The sequence below is a fragment of the Vigna radiata genome, chromosome 3 (genome assembly GCF_000741045.1).
Source record: "Vigna radiata var. radiata cultivar VC1973A chromosome 3, Vradiata_ver6, whole genome shotgun sequence".
NCBI classification, from domain to species: Eukaryota; Viridiplantae; Streptophyta; class Magnoliopsida; order Fabales; family Fabaceae; genus Vigna; species Vigna radiata.
In genome coordinates, this window is record NC_028353.1 from 11,442,592 (window position 1) to 11,459,321 (window position 16,730).

The 16,730-nt window shown below is 33.7% G+C and overlaps 1 protein-coding gene across 1 annotated transcript; it reads left to right on the forward strand.

Moving 5' to 3' along the window:
- Window positions 1–1,970: 1,970 nt before the first annotated feature.
- On the forward strand, window positions 1,971–11,666 carry LOC106757717 (SWI/SNF-related matrix-associated actin-dependent regulator of chromatin subfamily A-like protein 1). The gene is made up of 12 exons (XM_022779037.1): window positions 1,971–2,285; window positions 2,373–2,735; window positions 2,828–2,960; window positions 4,835–5,007; window positions 7,472–7,549; window positions 7,765–7,838; window positions 8,159–8,249; window positions 8,703–8,783; window positions 9,346–9,526; window positions 10,146–10,291; window positions 10,894–10,995; window positions 11,529–11,666. Exons 1-12 carry the CDS (start codon window positions 1,971–1,973, stop codon window positions 11,664–11,666), a joined length of 1,875 nt encoding a protein of 624 aa, XP_022634758.1.
- Window positions 11,667–16,730: the final 5,064 nt, after the last annotated feature.

Here is a 16,730-nt window from a genome sequence, read left to right on the forward strand (position 1 = left end):
AATCCGTCGTCACAAATCCTCGCTTTTCCTCGCAAACATGAAAGACTTTGGCTTTCTTCGCTCGTAAATCCGCATTAAATCTGTTCAAACGAACACAGACTCAATAAAAAGATGTAAAATTTTGATTCTCGTATGAAAGGTTCTTCTTAATTCTTTATTCATACATTCATTAAAGGTGGTATTAAGTCTATCTTATAAAATACAATGAAGAAACATAATTATATCATAATTTATCTTTATTAGATGCAAGATTCTCTTATTGTAGTCTAATGAAAGTCTATAGTAATTTTGGTTTAATTAAAAAGTTAAAGGGTAATTCATAATTTCATTTGATGAGTAAAAAATAAGTGTTTTTTTTTAATCTTTCGATTTATTATGAATGTTTTTATCTGAATAGATTACTTTTACGTGTTTCATACAAGTTTCTCTCATAAAATTGTTATTTCTTCAAATCCTAAAGTTTTTCAAAACATGTCATACTAAAATTTTTTTGATTTGTTTATTTTATGAGTGAATTTAGTGAAAATTGAAAATAACTTTTTTAAAAAAACTTTAATTTAATTTAATTTTCTAATTCTAGAAATACATAAATTCAATTATTTTAACTAAATTTATAAGATTTATTTGATGTTTTAAATACGTTTTACAATTAATATAAAAGTAAAAATGTTAATTACGAAAGAAACATAAAATAAATTTAATAAAATTTGGTTAAAAAAATTAAATTTATATAATTATAAAAATAAAGAATTAAATTGATTCAAGGTTATTAATTTATTTATTTTTTCTAAAATTGAAAAGATATAAATATATTTAATCTTTATTCTATAAAATTTGTTAAATATATAAAATTATATTTAAGTATCTTTCCTAATCCCAAAGACAAATGTTTATTTGTGGATTTGTTGGACAAAACCTTTATCTTAATAAGTGAGTGAGAGAACATTTTAGATAAGATTCTATATCACGATTTCCTCTTTTTAAAGTATAAATAGAAATTATGGAAATAATTTAATAATAATACTAAATATTTGATTGAAAGAATAATAATATTGCAATTTTAAAATTTTATAAGTGAAACCAAAGACGTTAAATTCAAGAGTAAACGTCACAAGTGGATTCAAAGTGAAAATAATATAAATAATTTTTTGTTAGATAATTGTATCTATAATCTTTATCAAATATTCTTTTATAAATTGTAATGTAAAAGCTTTTCTTAAATCTTGGATCTTGGTTCTACATTTAACGATTTGAGTTAGTTCCATGCAAATTTCTACAACTTTTCTAGGATATTTTCGAATTACCAATGTAATTCTTAATTCCTATTTTTCTAATAACAATTATATAAATTACGATAACAACAATGACTTAAGCTACATAAACACAAGTTGCAATAATAAAAAGAAATTTTATACAAAAAAATAAGAGAATTTTGAAAATTCAAAGATAGTAAGAAAAAGAAATTAATATAACGGAATAAATATACAAAGAAATCTTATTAACAACAAATGTGTCGACTTCACAGATAAATACAACAGTATTATATTTTGTATACCCAAAATATATATTATTGGAAGGAAATTAAGTTGTCGAGAATAATTTTCTTTCAACAACTTTTTTAGCGATAAAATATTATATTCAAATAATAATAATAATAATAAATGTAAATAAAAATTTAAAATAAATTAATAATGCATTTAATTATATAATAAATATATGTAAACATAAATAGAATTTTAGAATAAGACAATAATACGTTTAATTAAATAATACATGAGTATGACTGTTCCGTTGGTAACATACGTCAATTCAAAATTTAAATGCCCGAAGGAAGCATTTCTGTCCATTCCCAGGAGGGCGTGAATGTACGCGCCAGAGTGGCACGTGCTTAGTTCAAAACTGAAAAGAGCAGTTCTTTCCTCGCTTCAATTCAAATCAAATCACATCAAACTTCACTCATTCTGCTGCAAATGGAGCTCACTGAAGAACAACAACGGCAAGTTGAAGCGAACCGTGCGGCGGCGATCGCAAAACGCAAAGCGTTCTTAGAATCCAGAGCGCAGCGAGAAGAACAATCTCATGGTGAAGGAGAAAAGACTACCAACCCCAACCCATGGCAGCTTTTCAAGTGCCAAAAGTTTCCTAAAGCTCAACCCCCGAAGTTCCTCGCCAGACTCGAAATATGCTCCCCCGATTCCTTCTCCATCACACCCATTCAGCTTCCTCCATTCCCCTTCCCCGGTCACCAGCATTGCCTCTCCACTCTAAACTCCATTCTCTCACATGTGCTTCACTTCTCTCACTCTCATTTTTAGCCATCACACACCACTCTTCCGTTTTTATTTACCCTAATTTTGTTTTTCGTTTCTCAGGTGATGCTTTCGCACTTCACGCAGACCACTGGAGGGGTGGAGGTATGCGTGTTCAAGCTCACGGAGTACCACGCCGTGGTCAGACAGTTGAAGGTGGAGGTGGAGGCGCTTCAGGTGGAGGAGATTCCCTGGGCGACGTTCAACGTGGTGGAGCGTCTCTCGCTTTCGGTAGCTTCTGGGCGGTGGACGCCGGTGCGGCCGGAGCACTTGGCCGACGAGGAGGTAGAGCGCGTGATTGCGAAACTCCCGAGGACTCTCCTGGATGTGTTGCTCCCTTTCCAGCATGACGGACTGCGTTTCGCGTTGAGAAGAGGCGCTCGGTGTCTCATTGCCGATGATATGGGCCTCGGGAAAACACTCCAGGTAACGTTCATTGTTGTGATGATTTGTATTTGGCTGGATTGTGTAAATGTGATTATAAATTTCTGACGTGATGGTTTTTGGTTTTGTATTAGGCTATTGCTATTGCGGGGTGTTTTTTGGATGAAGGTTCCATACTCGTGGTTTGTCCTGCTGTTTTGCGGTTCACGTGGGCGGAGGAATTGGAGCGCTGGCTTCCTTTATGTTTGCCTGCTGATATACATCTCGGTAATGGTTTGCTTTTTAAGAAAGGTTGTGGTATTTGTTAATGACCAATATTGAGGTTGGTCTCAATTGACACTTGAAACTGTGAGCGTGTTGTTTTTGAAAAAAATGTAGAGTGCTTGCGATGAAAGTACAGTTCACGTGTTTGATATTATGTTAATGGAATTCTTTGGATGCATAGATGATTGATGATTCTACTGAAGATGGTTTGGTATTGGGATATTTGAACAGTAAAAGAAAAAGATGGTTTTGAATATGGTGCCTGGACTAGATGGAAAGATTGGTTAAATGAATCAGCCATGCTTTATAAATATATGGTTTGAGAACTCTACTGTGGAGATAACTTTGTGTGGATGGGTGTTTTGTTGATTACGTGGATAGTTAAGAGTAGTTTGTAGTTATGGGCAGACAGACGATGATGAGTTGATAATCTAGTAGGGTGTTTTTTGGTGTTGGCAAGTGCCACATTAACTACTTAGAAGATTTGGAGCTAAGCTGATTTCATGATTAGATTCAGGAATAATGAACATAGGTTTTAGAAGAACGTTTGGTGTTATGTGGTCATGGAAGTAAGTCCAACTGTTCAGCGCTTTACAACTTGGTGTGATTGCTTGGTGAATTTAAGGCTATGATTTTCTGAAACTTAAATGAAGCATGGGTTTGCATTAGCAAGTCACCAATTAACCAAGCTTATTGCAGAAAGAAAGGGAGAGGGAAGGGGGATTGGTTCCTCATGTGATCATTTACTGTGATCACCGAAAGCAATGAGTAAAAGTACAACTAACTGTATACATGGCATGAAGCATGGTAATGGGAATGCACATAGGACTATTCAGTTGGTTGGAAGAGGGGAGAAACCAGGAGGAGGGGAAAGAAAGAGAGAGAAGAAGCAGGAAAGATCTGAGTTGATGGAATTGCAGGAATAGGCCATGGCTCTCAATGGCTTTGGATAATCTGTATTTATTTTACAATTCTGCTGCTATTTTCTCTGCAGTTATGTTTTCCTGATACTAACATTCCACTGATATTTGTAGCTGAAGTGAGTTGTACACTATATGTACCATTTTCAGTAGAGACCTGGTCCCTATTTTCTATCGTTTCACCATGCTAGTTTTCTCAGTAGTACAACCTTCTGCTACTACTAGGCCAACAAATAAGATCTGTTACTATTTGCTGAGCTTTGGCTGTGATAAAAGGACTTGTTGTCCACCTCTGTACTCTTCTTGTGGATTTCTCTATGGCCAGTCCCAAGCACCAATAAAGGAGGAGAGTTGTATTAAGTCCTTGACAACCAATGTAAAGCTTGTTGAAACTTTAAACAAGTTTCTTATAAATGAGACAACAAAAAGTCAGTGAAATCCACATGAATATTCACATATTCAATTTTGGATTTGTATACACATTAAGTTGATTTGTTGTATTGTGACTGTTTAACAGTAATCCAATTTGGCAAGATTTCAAAGCCAGCATGATGTGAAACATTAGGAAAGATAAGCTTAAATTAAATAGCTTATATTAAAAATAAAATGACAATATGATCTGGAAAATATAATTTTTCTCGCAGGGCCTTGTTATGCCCTTTCCATTAATAACTTACATGACAGCCATGACAAACTGGTAGTTATCAGAATGACGAGTCTGTCCAGCAATTCACTTTAGTCTACTGTATATTCAATTAAAGGGTGTCTGGGTAATTGATTTTCAATACTACAGTAAAGCTGTTGGTGAGCACTAATATAGATTTGACTTCTAATAATTTGAAATATTGCATATTAATTTCCTTTTTCATTGCATGGCCATTTTTGTTCATTTTTTGTTACAAAATTTATACTTTCTTGTGCTAGCCTTTTGACATTTAGATGTTTCTTCAAATTCAGTTTTTGGCCATCAAGACAACCCTATATATTTAACAAGAAAACCTAGAGTTGTGGTTATTTCTTATACCATGCTTCATCGTCTTAGAAAGAACATGCTTGAACTTCAATGGGCTCTTTTGATTGTTGATGAATCACATCACGTGCGATGTACGAAGAAAACAGAACCAGGAGAGGTATGCAATGTTTCCATTGTGTTTCTTGTTTGTAAAATTTAAAACACCAGACAGAAGCTACTTAAAGAGAAAAAGTGTAAGATATCTTTTGGATCTCACTGTTTTTTCATGTTCATATATTTATAAGGATTGCTTACAAAATAAGCTTACGAAAGGAGAAAAAATGAAACCCCTAGGATGCTAGGTTGCGAGTAGATAGAACAAGAAACAACTTTTTGTTCAGAAGATAATCTAAACTATTCTAACAGCCCTTTCAAGCTGGAACATAGAGATTATATGGTCCAATATAAATTGAATCTGAGTCCCATTGATTTTGTTAGAATGTTTGCGAGTTGATCATTGGAGACAACAAACTCAGTACAAATTTCCTTGGACAACAACTTTTCTCTACCAAAATCACACTCACTTTCTATGTGTTTTGTCATCTTATGAAACACATGGTTGGAAGCAATGTGAAGAGTTACTTGTTTATCATATTACATTCTCATTGGTGTAATTTCACTAAACTTCTGTTGAAGAAATTGTTTTATCCACACAAGCTCACAATTTAGTGATGTCATTCACAAGTTCAACTCTTAATCAAGCAATTACATTTTGTTTCTTGCTTTTCCAAGACATAATATTTTCTCCAATGAAAACACAATATCTAGTAGTAGAACGCCGATCTATTGGAGACCTACCTTTATCAAAATCACTATCCAAATATTTGGGTGCTTCCCTTTATCTTCATATAGTAGACCTGTCCTAGAATGTGAGGTATTTGAAAATGTGAAAAACAGCATTCAAATAATCAATGCAAGGAATTTACAAAAAATGACTCACCACACCAACTACAAAAGGTAGGTCAGGCCTAGTAATAGTAAGATAAATAAGTTTTTTCGTAAGTCTTCTTCATATCTTTGGATTTGAGAACGGCTCACTTTGTTCTGCCATTAATTTCTATTTTGGATCCACATGACTATCCATCATTTACAATCAATCATTGCCGTTTCTTTCTAGATATTTAATGCATATTTTAAATGTGTATTTCCGTTGGGCAATTAGAAGACCCCTTTTTGATTGAGTCACTTCAATGCCTAAGAAGTATTTGAGACACCCAACATCTTTGGTTTGAAAAAAGTGTTTGCTCAAATGTTGCTTTAGACGAGTAGTTTTTGGTGACATCATTTCCTGTAATAACTATATCATCAAATGACAGGTACTAAAAAAAAGAAAGCACAATACAACTGAATAATCACTGTATTAGTAATGAAATCAGGACTGTATCAGAACGATATAAGTGCCTGAATCAGGAAAATACAGAACATTAGGCAAAGTAGAAAGTATCTATAGACAATTAGAGAGTGCCTAGTCTCTCCTAAATCCCAGCCAATTCCAGCCTATTCTCCCCCACTATCTTCCTATGCTTTCTACCCATACAACAAAATAATTGCTTTCCTACCGTCAATAGTTTGTTACATGGAAGGATTCTTCTCATTCTGATAGGTTCTTGGGTCAAGAAAGACCAAGAACTATCAATTTGCACAAGATAAACTCACACTCAACACAGAGAAAGAAGAAAAGAGTTATGTATATTTCTTCTGTATGAATCACAACACACTGTAAAAGCCTCCCAAGGGATAATTCCCTCCTCCACAGGATATGAATTGTCCTACCTATACAAAGAAAACAATATCTAACCCCTGTACAATGTTTCTTAAGCCCTTATATAGGCTTCCCTTTTCCTCCAACCGCCTAACTAACTCCCCTCTGTATTCTAACATATTCCTCCCCCTTGTACTCACTAACCAACTAACATGTTAGGTCCTTTTTCTCCTCTCATAAACTCGCAGTATCCTATCACATCCTTTATCATGCCATCTTGATCCCCTACTTTGTGATTCATTCTCTGTCTGACATACACCTTAGATATTTTGGGTTTGGGCCTAATTATTTCCGGGTTCCTATCATCAAAATACTCAATTAGGTTAACATATTTTCTAAGAGATGTATGACACCAAAAGACTAGATGACCTACTTCATTGCGTTTCAGTCCAAAGATTTGAGCAGTATAACTAAACTTTTCTAACCAAACGTTAGAAGATTGTTTCAGTTCAAAGATTTGAACAATATAACTAAACTTTTCTAACCAAACACCTAAAGATTGCTTGATACTGTAGAGGGATTGTTCCAGGCTTCTTCAATAATCTTACCACAGTCAGGATGTTTAATACACATTAAAAGAAATTTAAATGAGGAAAGAAGATTTAATCCCTCTGTATTGTTTTTGTTCAAAACATCTATTTTCCGTTGCCTTTGAGTGCATGAGTGTTTGGGTGGAAACTACTGCTGTGCTACTCCTAAGATAAAGGCTTCTGGGTTCCTGTAAATGATGATGACATTATAATTGTTGTAGCTACAATTACTAGCACTATTATCTCTCTTTTGCCCTGGATTATGAATTTGCATTTACAATGTATTGTAGTTTGTAGAAGTGCTGTATGAATTTGGTTTGAGGGAGGAGATTTATATTAGTGGGATAAGAAGATCTGATTGGGGTTTGGTAATCAAATAACCATATTTTAACATCTGAGAGTACGAAATCAAACATGTGAAGTTCATTTTCATTTTGCAGAACTGCTTCCAGAAGGCAGATTTTCATATTCTTAACATCTGCCTCGTAATTGTAATTTAGTGTGCTATCTTTTATCTCCGTATCTCTCATATTTAGCTAAAGTCAGAAAGTTATATTTTGTCATCTATCTTTTATTTGAACAGATACAGGCTGTTCTTGATGTGGCTTCAAAAGTCAATCGTATAATTCTGCTATCAGGGACACCTTCTCTGTCAAGGTTGTGGCATAATCACAGCAAGCCAGTTGCATTTATTTTCAAGTTGGAGTGAAAATGAAAAATCTTATTTAATATTTTTCTTTTTACTCTATATTTAAATTTATGTTATGTGTCCACTGTTCTTTTTTTTATTATTTTAACTATTAAAACTTCTTACATGTTATGGTGCCTCTCTTCCTAGGTGCTCATAGACCGTACGACATATATAACCAGATAAATATGCTATGGCAAGTATATTCATATTGAGTGTTTTTGTATTTAAAATTTTCTATCTGCAAAGACTCTGAATGCAATTTTCTGCAAAATGCTTCTATTTACAGGCCTGGTTTGCTGGGGAAGACTAAATACGAATTTGCAAAAACTTATTGCAATTTAAAATATATCAAAGGCAATCAAGGAAAATATTTTGCGGTAATCCTGTTATAAAAGCATTTCATATCCTCTCAATGAATGTGTACTTGGAGAACATCTGTATTTAGATATTTTGATATCATTATAATTATGTTCTTGCTGCTAAGATGTTATCTCTTACAACAGAAGATCATTACCTTTTGTATGATGTATTTCAGGATGATTACTTTTGTTATTCCTTTAACTTGGTTGGTAAATATATTTAAATATGGTTGCAGTTGGCGAATGAAAATGTTATAAAATTATTAGAAAAAAAGGGCTAATTCAAAGGTTATAGTATTCTTAGGTTCTGTTTTAGCCTCTTGGAGGTGTTGTTAATACCCGATCTTTTACATAAAGATTGTCATCTTTTTAATCTTTAGTTACCTATGATTAGGGAAAAAATGATGGAATTTATATATTTTGCTTTCATATATCTTTTTGGGTTGTAATTCACTGTTAGGAAATTGACAGAATGGTGGGATTATGGTGCAGGATTATTCAAAGGGTGTGCGCTTGGAAGAGTTAAATGTGTTACTGAAGCAAACTGTTATGGTGGGATCTCATCCCATATTAACCATCTGATCAGTACTTCAATTTTTTTTGTGTTTTTTTTCTTTGATTACTGGAATCAATTACATTCCTAGAAGCGTTCTTCCTTTTTGACATCTGCTCTTCAAATGACCAGCCTGGCATTTTGAAGCTATGAGAGCAGTTTGGCTGTGAAATTTGTACTGCTAAATTAGATTCTGATGAATGGGATCTGATTTTTGTTTTCGTTTTGTTTTTCCAATCTCACCTTGTAGGATAAGGTTTGCTTGTTGCTTTAGTTTGATGGTTTGGTTATTACATATAGGTTTATATCTTTTAAGTATATCAAAGAATACCAAGGAAACATTGTTATTTTGTAAATAATTGTATTTTGGCTTCACAATAGTATTTATTGAGTCTTCACTAGCTACTGCTTATTGAGTGATTTTTTATTTTAAATCTTCATTTGGTTACTGAGTGCCACATTTTAATTTTGAATACTTAATACTGGTGTTTATTTAATCATGTCTGTTTTTTTTTCTCCTTGATTGCAAAGAACATGGTTATATGAAGTATTCCATTGTAGATAAGGCGTCTGAAGGAACATGTGATGCTACAGTTACCTCCGAAACGTCGGCAAATTATAAGACTGTTGATAAAGAGATCGGATATTGTTGCTGCTAAAACTGCAATTGGGGTAATAAGTATTGATGCCACTGAAAGGGAAAGTGAAGACACAGCTTTGGAAAATTTGGATGAAACTGATGGTATTGTTAAGGAATCTTTAACTCTACTGCAGTGCAATTTTGATTTGTGAGTCATCTGTTGAGTCACATGATAGACATTAAGTTCATCGGTTTACTAGATTGGGATGAAATTGCATTAAAAGAATACAATTTTGGAAATTAGTACTTCATAAAAGTGAATTTGATTGCCTACCACATGAATAGCAGAACTCTAGTTGAAAACCTAGGAGATTTAAAATTTGCTTACGATGCCAAAAAGGCAAATAGTACGCATGGTCACAAGAATATCCAATAAGACCCAAAAGAGTGTTAAAAAAAGGCCAATTTTTACCTGTGTTATCTATCGTTACCAACCTACATATGAACTATGCAAAAAATTGAAAATTAATTAAAATTTCATGTTCTAGTCAACCTACGTTTTGTCAATGCACCGTGTCAAAAATGTTGTTTGCTTGTTATTTTTTTTTTGTTTTCCACAGAAAATGGCCATGCTAATTTCTAACGTATAAAAGTTATAATTCTATTTCTATATGTGTGTCTGTGTCTATGCTTTTTTATTTGTGTATGTAGCACATATGTTATTGTAATGCGGAAGGTTGTTATATAAGTTTCTTCTTTCATCTCTCGTACCTGTTGCCAGGCAAGCTGTCTTATCAGGAACTTGGAATTGCAAAGCTTTCTGGTTTTCGTGAATGGCTTGCCCTCCATCCAATAGTTGCAGGATCAGAGAATGCTTCAAAAATGATAATTTTTGCTCATCACCACAGAGTTCTTGATGGAGTACAGGTTTGGAAACTATTGCTTCCTTTAATCCCTTTAGCAGTTATATAAAATTGTTGAGTGATGTCAGAGACTCAATGTTTTTCCTTTTTACATTTCTCTTTTTCTTTTTGCTGACTATCATAGTTCAGCTTTAGGTTGGATTTGGTCCAACTTATTTTAGGGTTTTCTTCTTAAAAAGAATAGTTTGCCCAAATACATTTCTAAAAAGTTATTGAAAATTAAGCAAATTTTATAAAAGAAAAATTAAAGTAGTCTGTTTGAAAAAAATGAGCGAGGCAGCTTGTAGGAGTCAAAAGAAATGATAATTGTCAAACAGCTTCTACTTTATTTTAAAGATAGTTTTTTGAAGTTTAACTTTGAAGGAACTTTTAAAGCAAATAATTGCCCTAATAAATCATGCTTCTGGACTACGTTCATGAAGTAAATAAGAGGTACATTTTACTTTTGGAATCACCTTGACTAGTGGTAATCATGTGTAGTGGCTGGAGCGTGATGTTCTCCTGCTGTCTTCATTTATTTGATTGGATATCATAATTTTTGTTTTACGTTGACAAATATTAATATCTAATATTTTTATGTGAATTTTATCTTTTGGAACTATTCAGGAGTTTGTATGCGAGAAAGGTATAAGTTTTGTGCGAATCGATGGAAATACTCTTGCCAGAGATAGGCAATCAGCAGTAGTCTCATTTAGGTCGTCACCAGAGGTATCATAACCATTGCCATTTCTTCTCAAGTTATTGTGAAAAAATACCTGTTTATTTATTTTGTTTGCCTATTTATGATATTTTCTATGTTTATGTTATTGTGTTTGATATTATAACTTGTTTTACTTCCATTTCTCATGTTGCACTATTAAAAAACTTTAAAGTTGCGTTTTCTGACAATCAGACTCAGTTTTATTATCATTGTTCTATTGTTCTATTTTCCAAATTGATGTTTTTTTCAATCTGGTTGGGGGCATGCATCGATACATGGCAATTTTTTTTAAGCAAATTAAGTCATTATATCAAGTCTCTTGCTGCACTCACTGAAAAGACAATTTGTTATGTATGCTAAAAGTAAGAACCATGTCATTCCTAACATCAACTGTCTTGAGCATTTTTGTCAACATCAAACTCCCTTTACTACCGTACTTATGCACTTACATGCAACATGTGTTCTGAATTCCAGGTTACCGACTTATGGGTTTCATTCTTCATTTAAGTTTACTGACTTATGGGTTGCATTTTTATTGAAGGTTAAAATTGCAATAATAGGTATTCTAGCAGCAGGTTTTGGACTTGATTTCTCAACAGCACAAGATGTGGTGTTCTTGGAGCTACCACAAAGCCCAACTCTAATGCTCCAGGTTCTGTTTGGAATACCACTTCATTGATTAATTTGTATTTATATCTATCGTTCGGTTGTTGAATCGGTATCATATGCTAGTGACTTGTGTTTTCTTTTGTGACATTGATTTGGTTTGTGTAGAAAAGATACAATCGGTATCTTGGATAGAGTCGCCCAGCGGAATAAAAAAAACTAGAGTATAGCGAAAAGCGTGTTGCGGTCACAAACCAAGTTACAGTGGTCCTTTTTAGAAATTGATTTTCTTAGTGAACTTTTATCGAACAGTTGGAGTGCTAAAAGTTTAAAGAGTGTAGAGAAGAGAAAAAATCACACAAGTAATTTTTATACTGGTTCGATTCAAAAGAATCTACGTCCAGTTGTTAATCACTATAAAAAGTGATTAATGTTTTTCACTAAAAATATTAGTTGTACAGATTACAAGATAAGAAATAAGTAAGGGATAGAAAACACCTTCCTTCGACAAACGAACCGGAAGAGTGCAGTGAGTAACTTCCTTCGATAAACGAACTGGAAGTGTTTCCTTCGACACACGAACCAGAAGCAAACACTCTGCCAACTCGAAGAGAACCGCTCCGACTTTTGACACACGAAACGCGAGCTTCTCCTATTCACGAGACCAGGCAGAGCACCTTGCCAACTCGAAGAGAACCGCTCCGACTATCGACCCACGAAACGCGAGCTTCTCCTATTCAAGAGACCAGACAAGGGAACAGAACTAGCTTTTGAGAACTTCCTCAGACAAACTGTATTCTACAAAAGACCTAAGTTCACAATGTTGCTTTCTGAAGTTCTCAAAGCACCTATTTATAAGCCCAGGGTCAGAATCTGAAAGGTCATCTCCCAACTGCCACAAATAATCGATTATTGTAAGTGATAATCGATTATTCAAGTCCGTTACAGGTTTTTCAAAAATTGATAATCGATTATATGAAGTGATAATCGATTATTCAAGTAAGACTTGTGATAATCGATTATTGCTTTCCATAATCGATTATTGTAGTGAAAATACAAGTGATAATCGATTATTGCTTGTCCATAATCGATTATTGCAGTAGAAAATACAATGTTTACAATTTATTTAAGACTTTCCTACTACATTAATTTCTACAAATTGCTTTTAAATAATTCTAAAGTTCTCTTCAAATAAAACTTCTTGCAGCATCATCAAAACAATTTTCTTCAAGATTTACCAATACTCTTTTTTAGTAACAGTTTGTGCCAAACCTGTGTTCCTATGTCATTACAACTGATTTATTTACATTGAGAAAATGAAATCTATTCAATAAATAGAGGAGATTTGGTATGATACCTGAATAAATGTCACTAGTAATACCTATATGATCTTAATATTTCTAATTACAAAGATATGATCCTTGTTTTTTATTTATAACACTCTACCTCAAGTTGGAGCATATAATGTGTTCAGCTCTCTACACATTTTATTGGTCCTTGATCCTTTTAAAGACTTGGTGATATCTTTAGGTTCCAAGTTTTCTTTTATGATTTTACAAAGTACACATCTAGTTCTTTCATGAAAGACAAGATCAGAGGCAGTGTGTAATGCTGATAACTTGTCACATGTGTGGTGCTGTTGTTAGTAGGATATTCAATGTTCTACTAGAAGCTGTTAGAATGTTTGAGAGATCTTTTTGTAATTATATCTTTAGAGCTACAGTTCACCACAGTACTATTTCAGGTTAGTCAATTTGAATAAATATCTTCTTTCTTTCATATTAATCCTTTGAAGTGGTGCATTTGGGAATTTCCATAAAATTTATTTCTTTGAGAAATTACTTTACCCATATCAGCTCATTGGTGACTAAAGCCATTCATTGCCTTGTTTTTTACTTCTACACTTGATCTTTATCAGTATTTTTTTTCTTGTTAGTCAATGATATTAAAGTATTCCTAACAAGAACACTATCTTGAAATAGAGTGTCTATCACTAGGTGAGGTTGCCCCGTTAGCATCAATGTGCTAAACCATTTGTGTATTACCCTCATCTTCATACATATGGCCTTTCCCAAGAATATTTCTTAGGATTTGTACAATTGCATCCTAATGATCTTGACAAGGAGAGTTCAAGAATTCACTTATTCCATTCACTACAAAGGCAATTTTAGGACGAGTCACAATAAGTTGATTTAGTTTACCAACTAATGGTTTACATCTTTGAGGGACTGAAAACAACATTCCTTGGTCAGGAACAAGTTTGATACTTGGTTCATTGGTGTGTCAACGAGTGTTATCAAGTTTTGGCCATGGCGGCGGTGCTGTGGCGAATCGGATTTTTCATGACGGCCCATAGCGGCCGCTTTGTGCATATCGGCTGGCAAATGCAGAACGGCAATGGCGAAAAGAAAATGGAGTGGAGAAAGAAGAAAATGAAGAGAAACCAGCAGGATCAGAGGGAAAAGAAACTAAGGCGGAGCAACATTCTTGGAGTAGAGAAACCTAAACAGCAAGGATATATTTATTATTTTAGGGTTTAAAACACATGGATTGGGTCAGGCCCAATAACATTTAATTTATCCTAATAGGCACACACGGACAACGAGGTAAAACAAGTTTAACCTAATAGACACACAACCACTCTCTCGTTCTTCTTCACCCTCCGTTAACCCTTTAAGATATTGTCACACAGCCAATAACCAGGACAGGTCAAGAACATCCCACCTAATCCTGCCGAAACTGAATATAGTTTCCGTTATAACTTTATAGAGGAGTTTTGGGTATCTGATATTTTTCGTTATCCAATATTGATAACACTGGTGTGGACTAACTTAGCTTTTAACATTCCTGTTTCTTCTCAAATATCTAGAGCATATTTCCTTTGTGATATGATCAAACCAACCTTCGATTCAGCAACCTTACTAGTAAGTACTATAGTTTGTCTTTCTTCTGGAACTATTGATCAAACTATTGTTTTAGATGGAAAATACGCACGTTGTACACTACCTTTGATAAGAATGTCATTTCAATTTACAATAAGGAAGATGCATCCTTGCAAGGAATGATGGTGAAATCTTGAATGATCAATTTCACTTTGTAATATTCCAAACTGTTGGATGACATTTTGAAATATTCTGAATCAAGAATGAGGTTCGTGCTTAAGGTCATAAAGGAACATGTGTAGGCGATACACCTTATTGGATGAATACATATGTCTTCATTTGAAGAAACAAATGGAAGTTATGGAATAGACTCAAAGAAGAAAACACTTGTAGAATAAAAAGTATCAGTTAAGATCAGGAGAGAAAACAACAACCCTTTTTGAGAACAGCGATATCTCAGGAAGACACATTTGGAAAGATCTAGGAGAAAGTTTGTCTCAACTCAATGAGGTTATTTGCAAAATAAAATGGAACCAAATGCATTGAGCAAATTGTATATAGGGGAATGTGGAAAATGGAGTGGGGATAAAGGGAGAAAATTTGATGTCCTCTAATGATACAAATATGATACTAGAATATATATCACGAATAATACTAATATGATCTCGATATTTCTAATTATGAAGAGATCCTCATTTCTGTAATTGTAACAGTTTGGATTAGTTAGCGTTAGTGGAGTGTCACTGGGAAACCCTAAAATAGAACTTGTTAGTTTAGCAAAGGGAATGAAATAGTCCTATTGGTGAATAGTATACAATAATAATTGTCTGAATTAGGTCAATAATATGTAGGGAATGTCTCCCAATCTTGTACTGCACGGTTGATTGGCAGTATTGTTGGGATAATGTTATTTAGTTGTGTTTGTAAGCGATAGTTGGTAATATTTTATTGAAAAATTGGAACTAACATACTGTAAGATGATAAATCTATAGAACTAATGGTTTGGCTTTCTTACAACTAATTGTGCAAAGTGTTACACTCTAAGTCTTTTCTATCATGCGACGGTTGCAGTTTATCTTAAGTAAATAATGTTAATATGTTTTGAAGGCTGAGGATAGAGCTCATCGTCGAGGACAAACAAATGCGGTTAATGTTTACATATTCTGTGCAAAGGTGACTAGGTTCTCATTTATTTTGACAGTTTGGGATTAGGGTTTGTTGTGATATGCCTAATGTCTCTTACAAGCTGCACTTGTTGGTATACTCCCTCTGCAGGATACCTTGGATGAATCACATTGGAAAAATTTAAACAAAAGTTTGCAACGTGTTTCATGTACAACTGATGGCAAATATGATGTGAAGAAAGAGATAGAGGTACCGTAGTTCTATTTTTCGTTACCGAGTCTCTGTTACTTCATATTGAAAAGCAATTGTATTTGCAGATTATCTTTAGATTAGTAGGCTATTTTTAAATCTGAAATTAGCTTACTATGATTTGTGGGTCTAGCATCTATTTCAAATTTTAAATGACTTATCATTAAAATATTTCATGTATATAGATGTCAATTGTTTTGCATTTAGTATGTCCAAATTTGTAACACTTCTTAGTCCTCACACTTGGTCCCGGCATACTATTTATGCTGAAATAAACGAAATTGAATACTGAGTACAATATATGCAATAAATAAATGGATTGGAGGATGCCTGTGGGATGGATAGATGAATTCCCTTTCCTACTTGTGATGATCCTCTTTACAATTAATAACATTTCATAAGTTTCCTACTTCGTCCAATTGAATGACTTATTTTTTCACCGGTTGTCACTAAAGTTCAACAACCTATTGGGATCTTTTTTTGCTTTCAATACTGTATATTTCTTTTGTGTGAAAGCTTGTCTAACTAATTTTATTATTTTGATAACCTTACAAGATACACTTCTATTTCCATTATTATGAAACTAAAGTGCTTGATATTTTGCTGTGTCATAATGTTTTTCCTCCCTTATATGACATCTGCTTTCTTTTGGGTGGTGGCAGGTTGAAAGTATTACTTATTTAGGCTCATCTTTTAAAAGGGATAGTTGTGAAGAGCAATCAACATGCAAAGATGCAGAAGGGGAAACACAATTGGATTTGCAACCTTCTGCGGTAAATTCAAATGATTCAGAAGCAAATCAAGATGATAAGTCTGGGGAGGGAACTTCTTTTCTTAACAAGTCAATTCAGAGTTTTAATGTTTTGGTAATACACTGGTAC

Excerpts from the sequence above, each read along its gene's own strand:
- LOC106757717 (XM_022779037.1), top strand. The coding sequence starts at position 1,971 with ATGGAGCTCACTGAAGAACAACAACGGCAAGTTGAAGCGAACCGTGCG. Across the intron at positions 8,784-9,345 it reads TACTGAAGCAAACTGTTATG|ATAAGGCGTCTGAAGGAACA; the intron begins GTGGGATCTCAT and ends ATTCCATTGTAG. Across the intron at positions 10,292-10,893 it reads GAGTTCTTGATGGAGTACAG|GAGTTTGTATGCGAGAAAGG; the intron begins GTTTGGAAACTA and ends GGAACTATTCAG.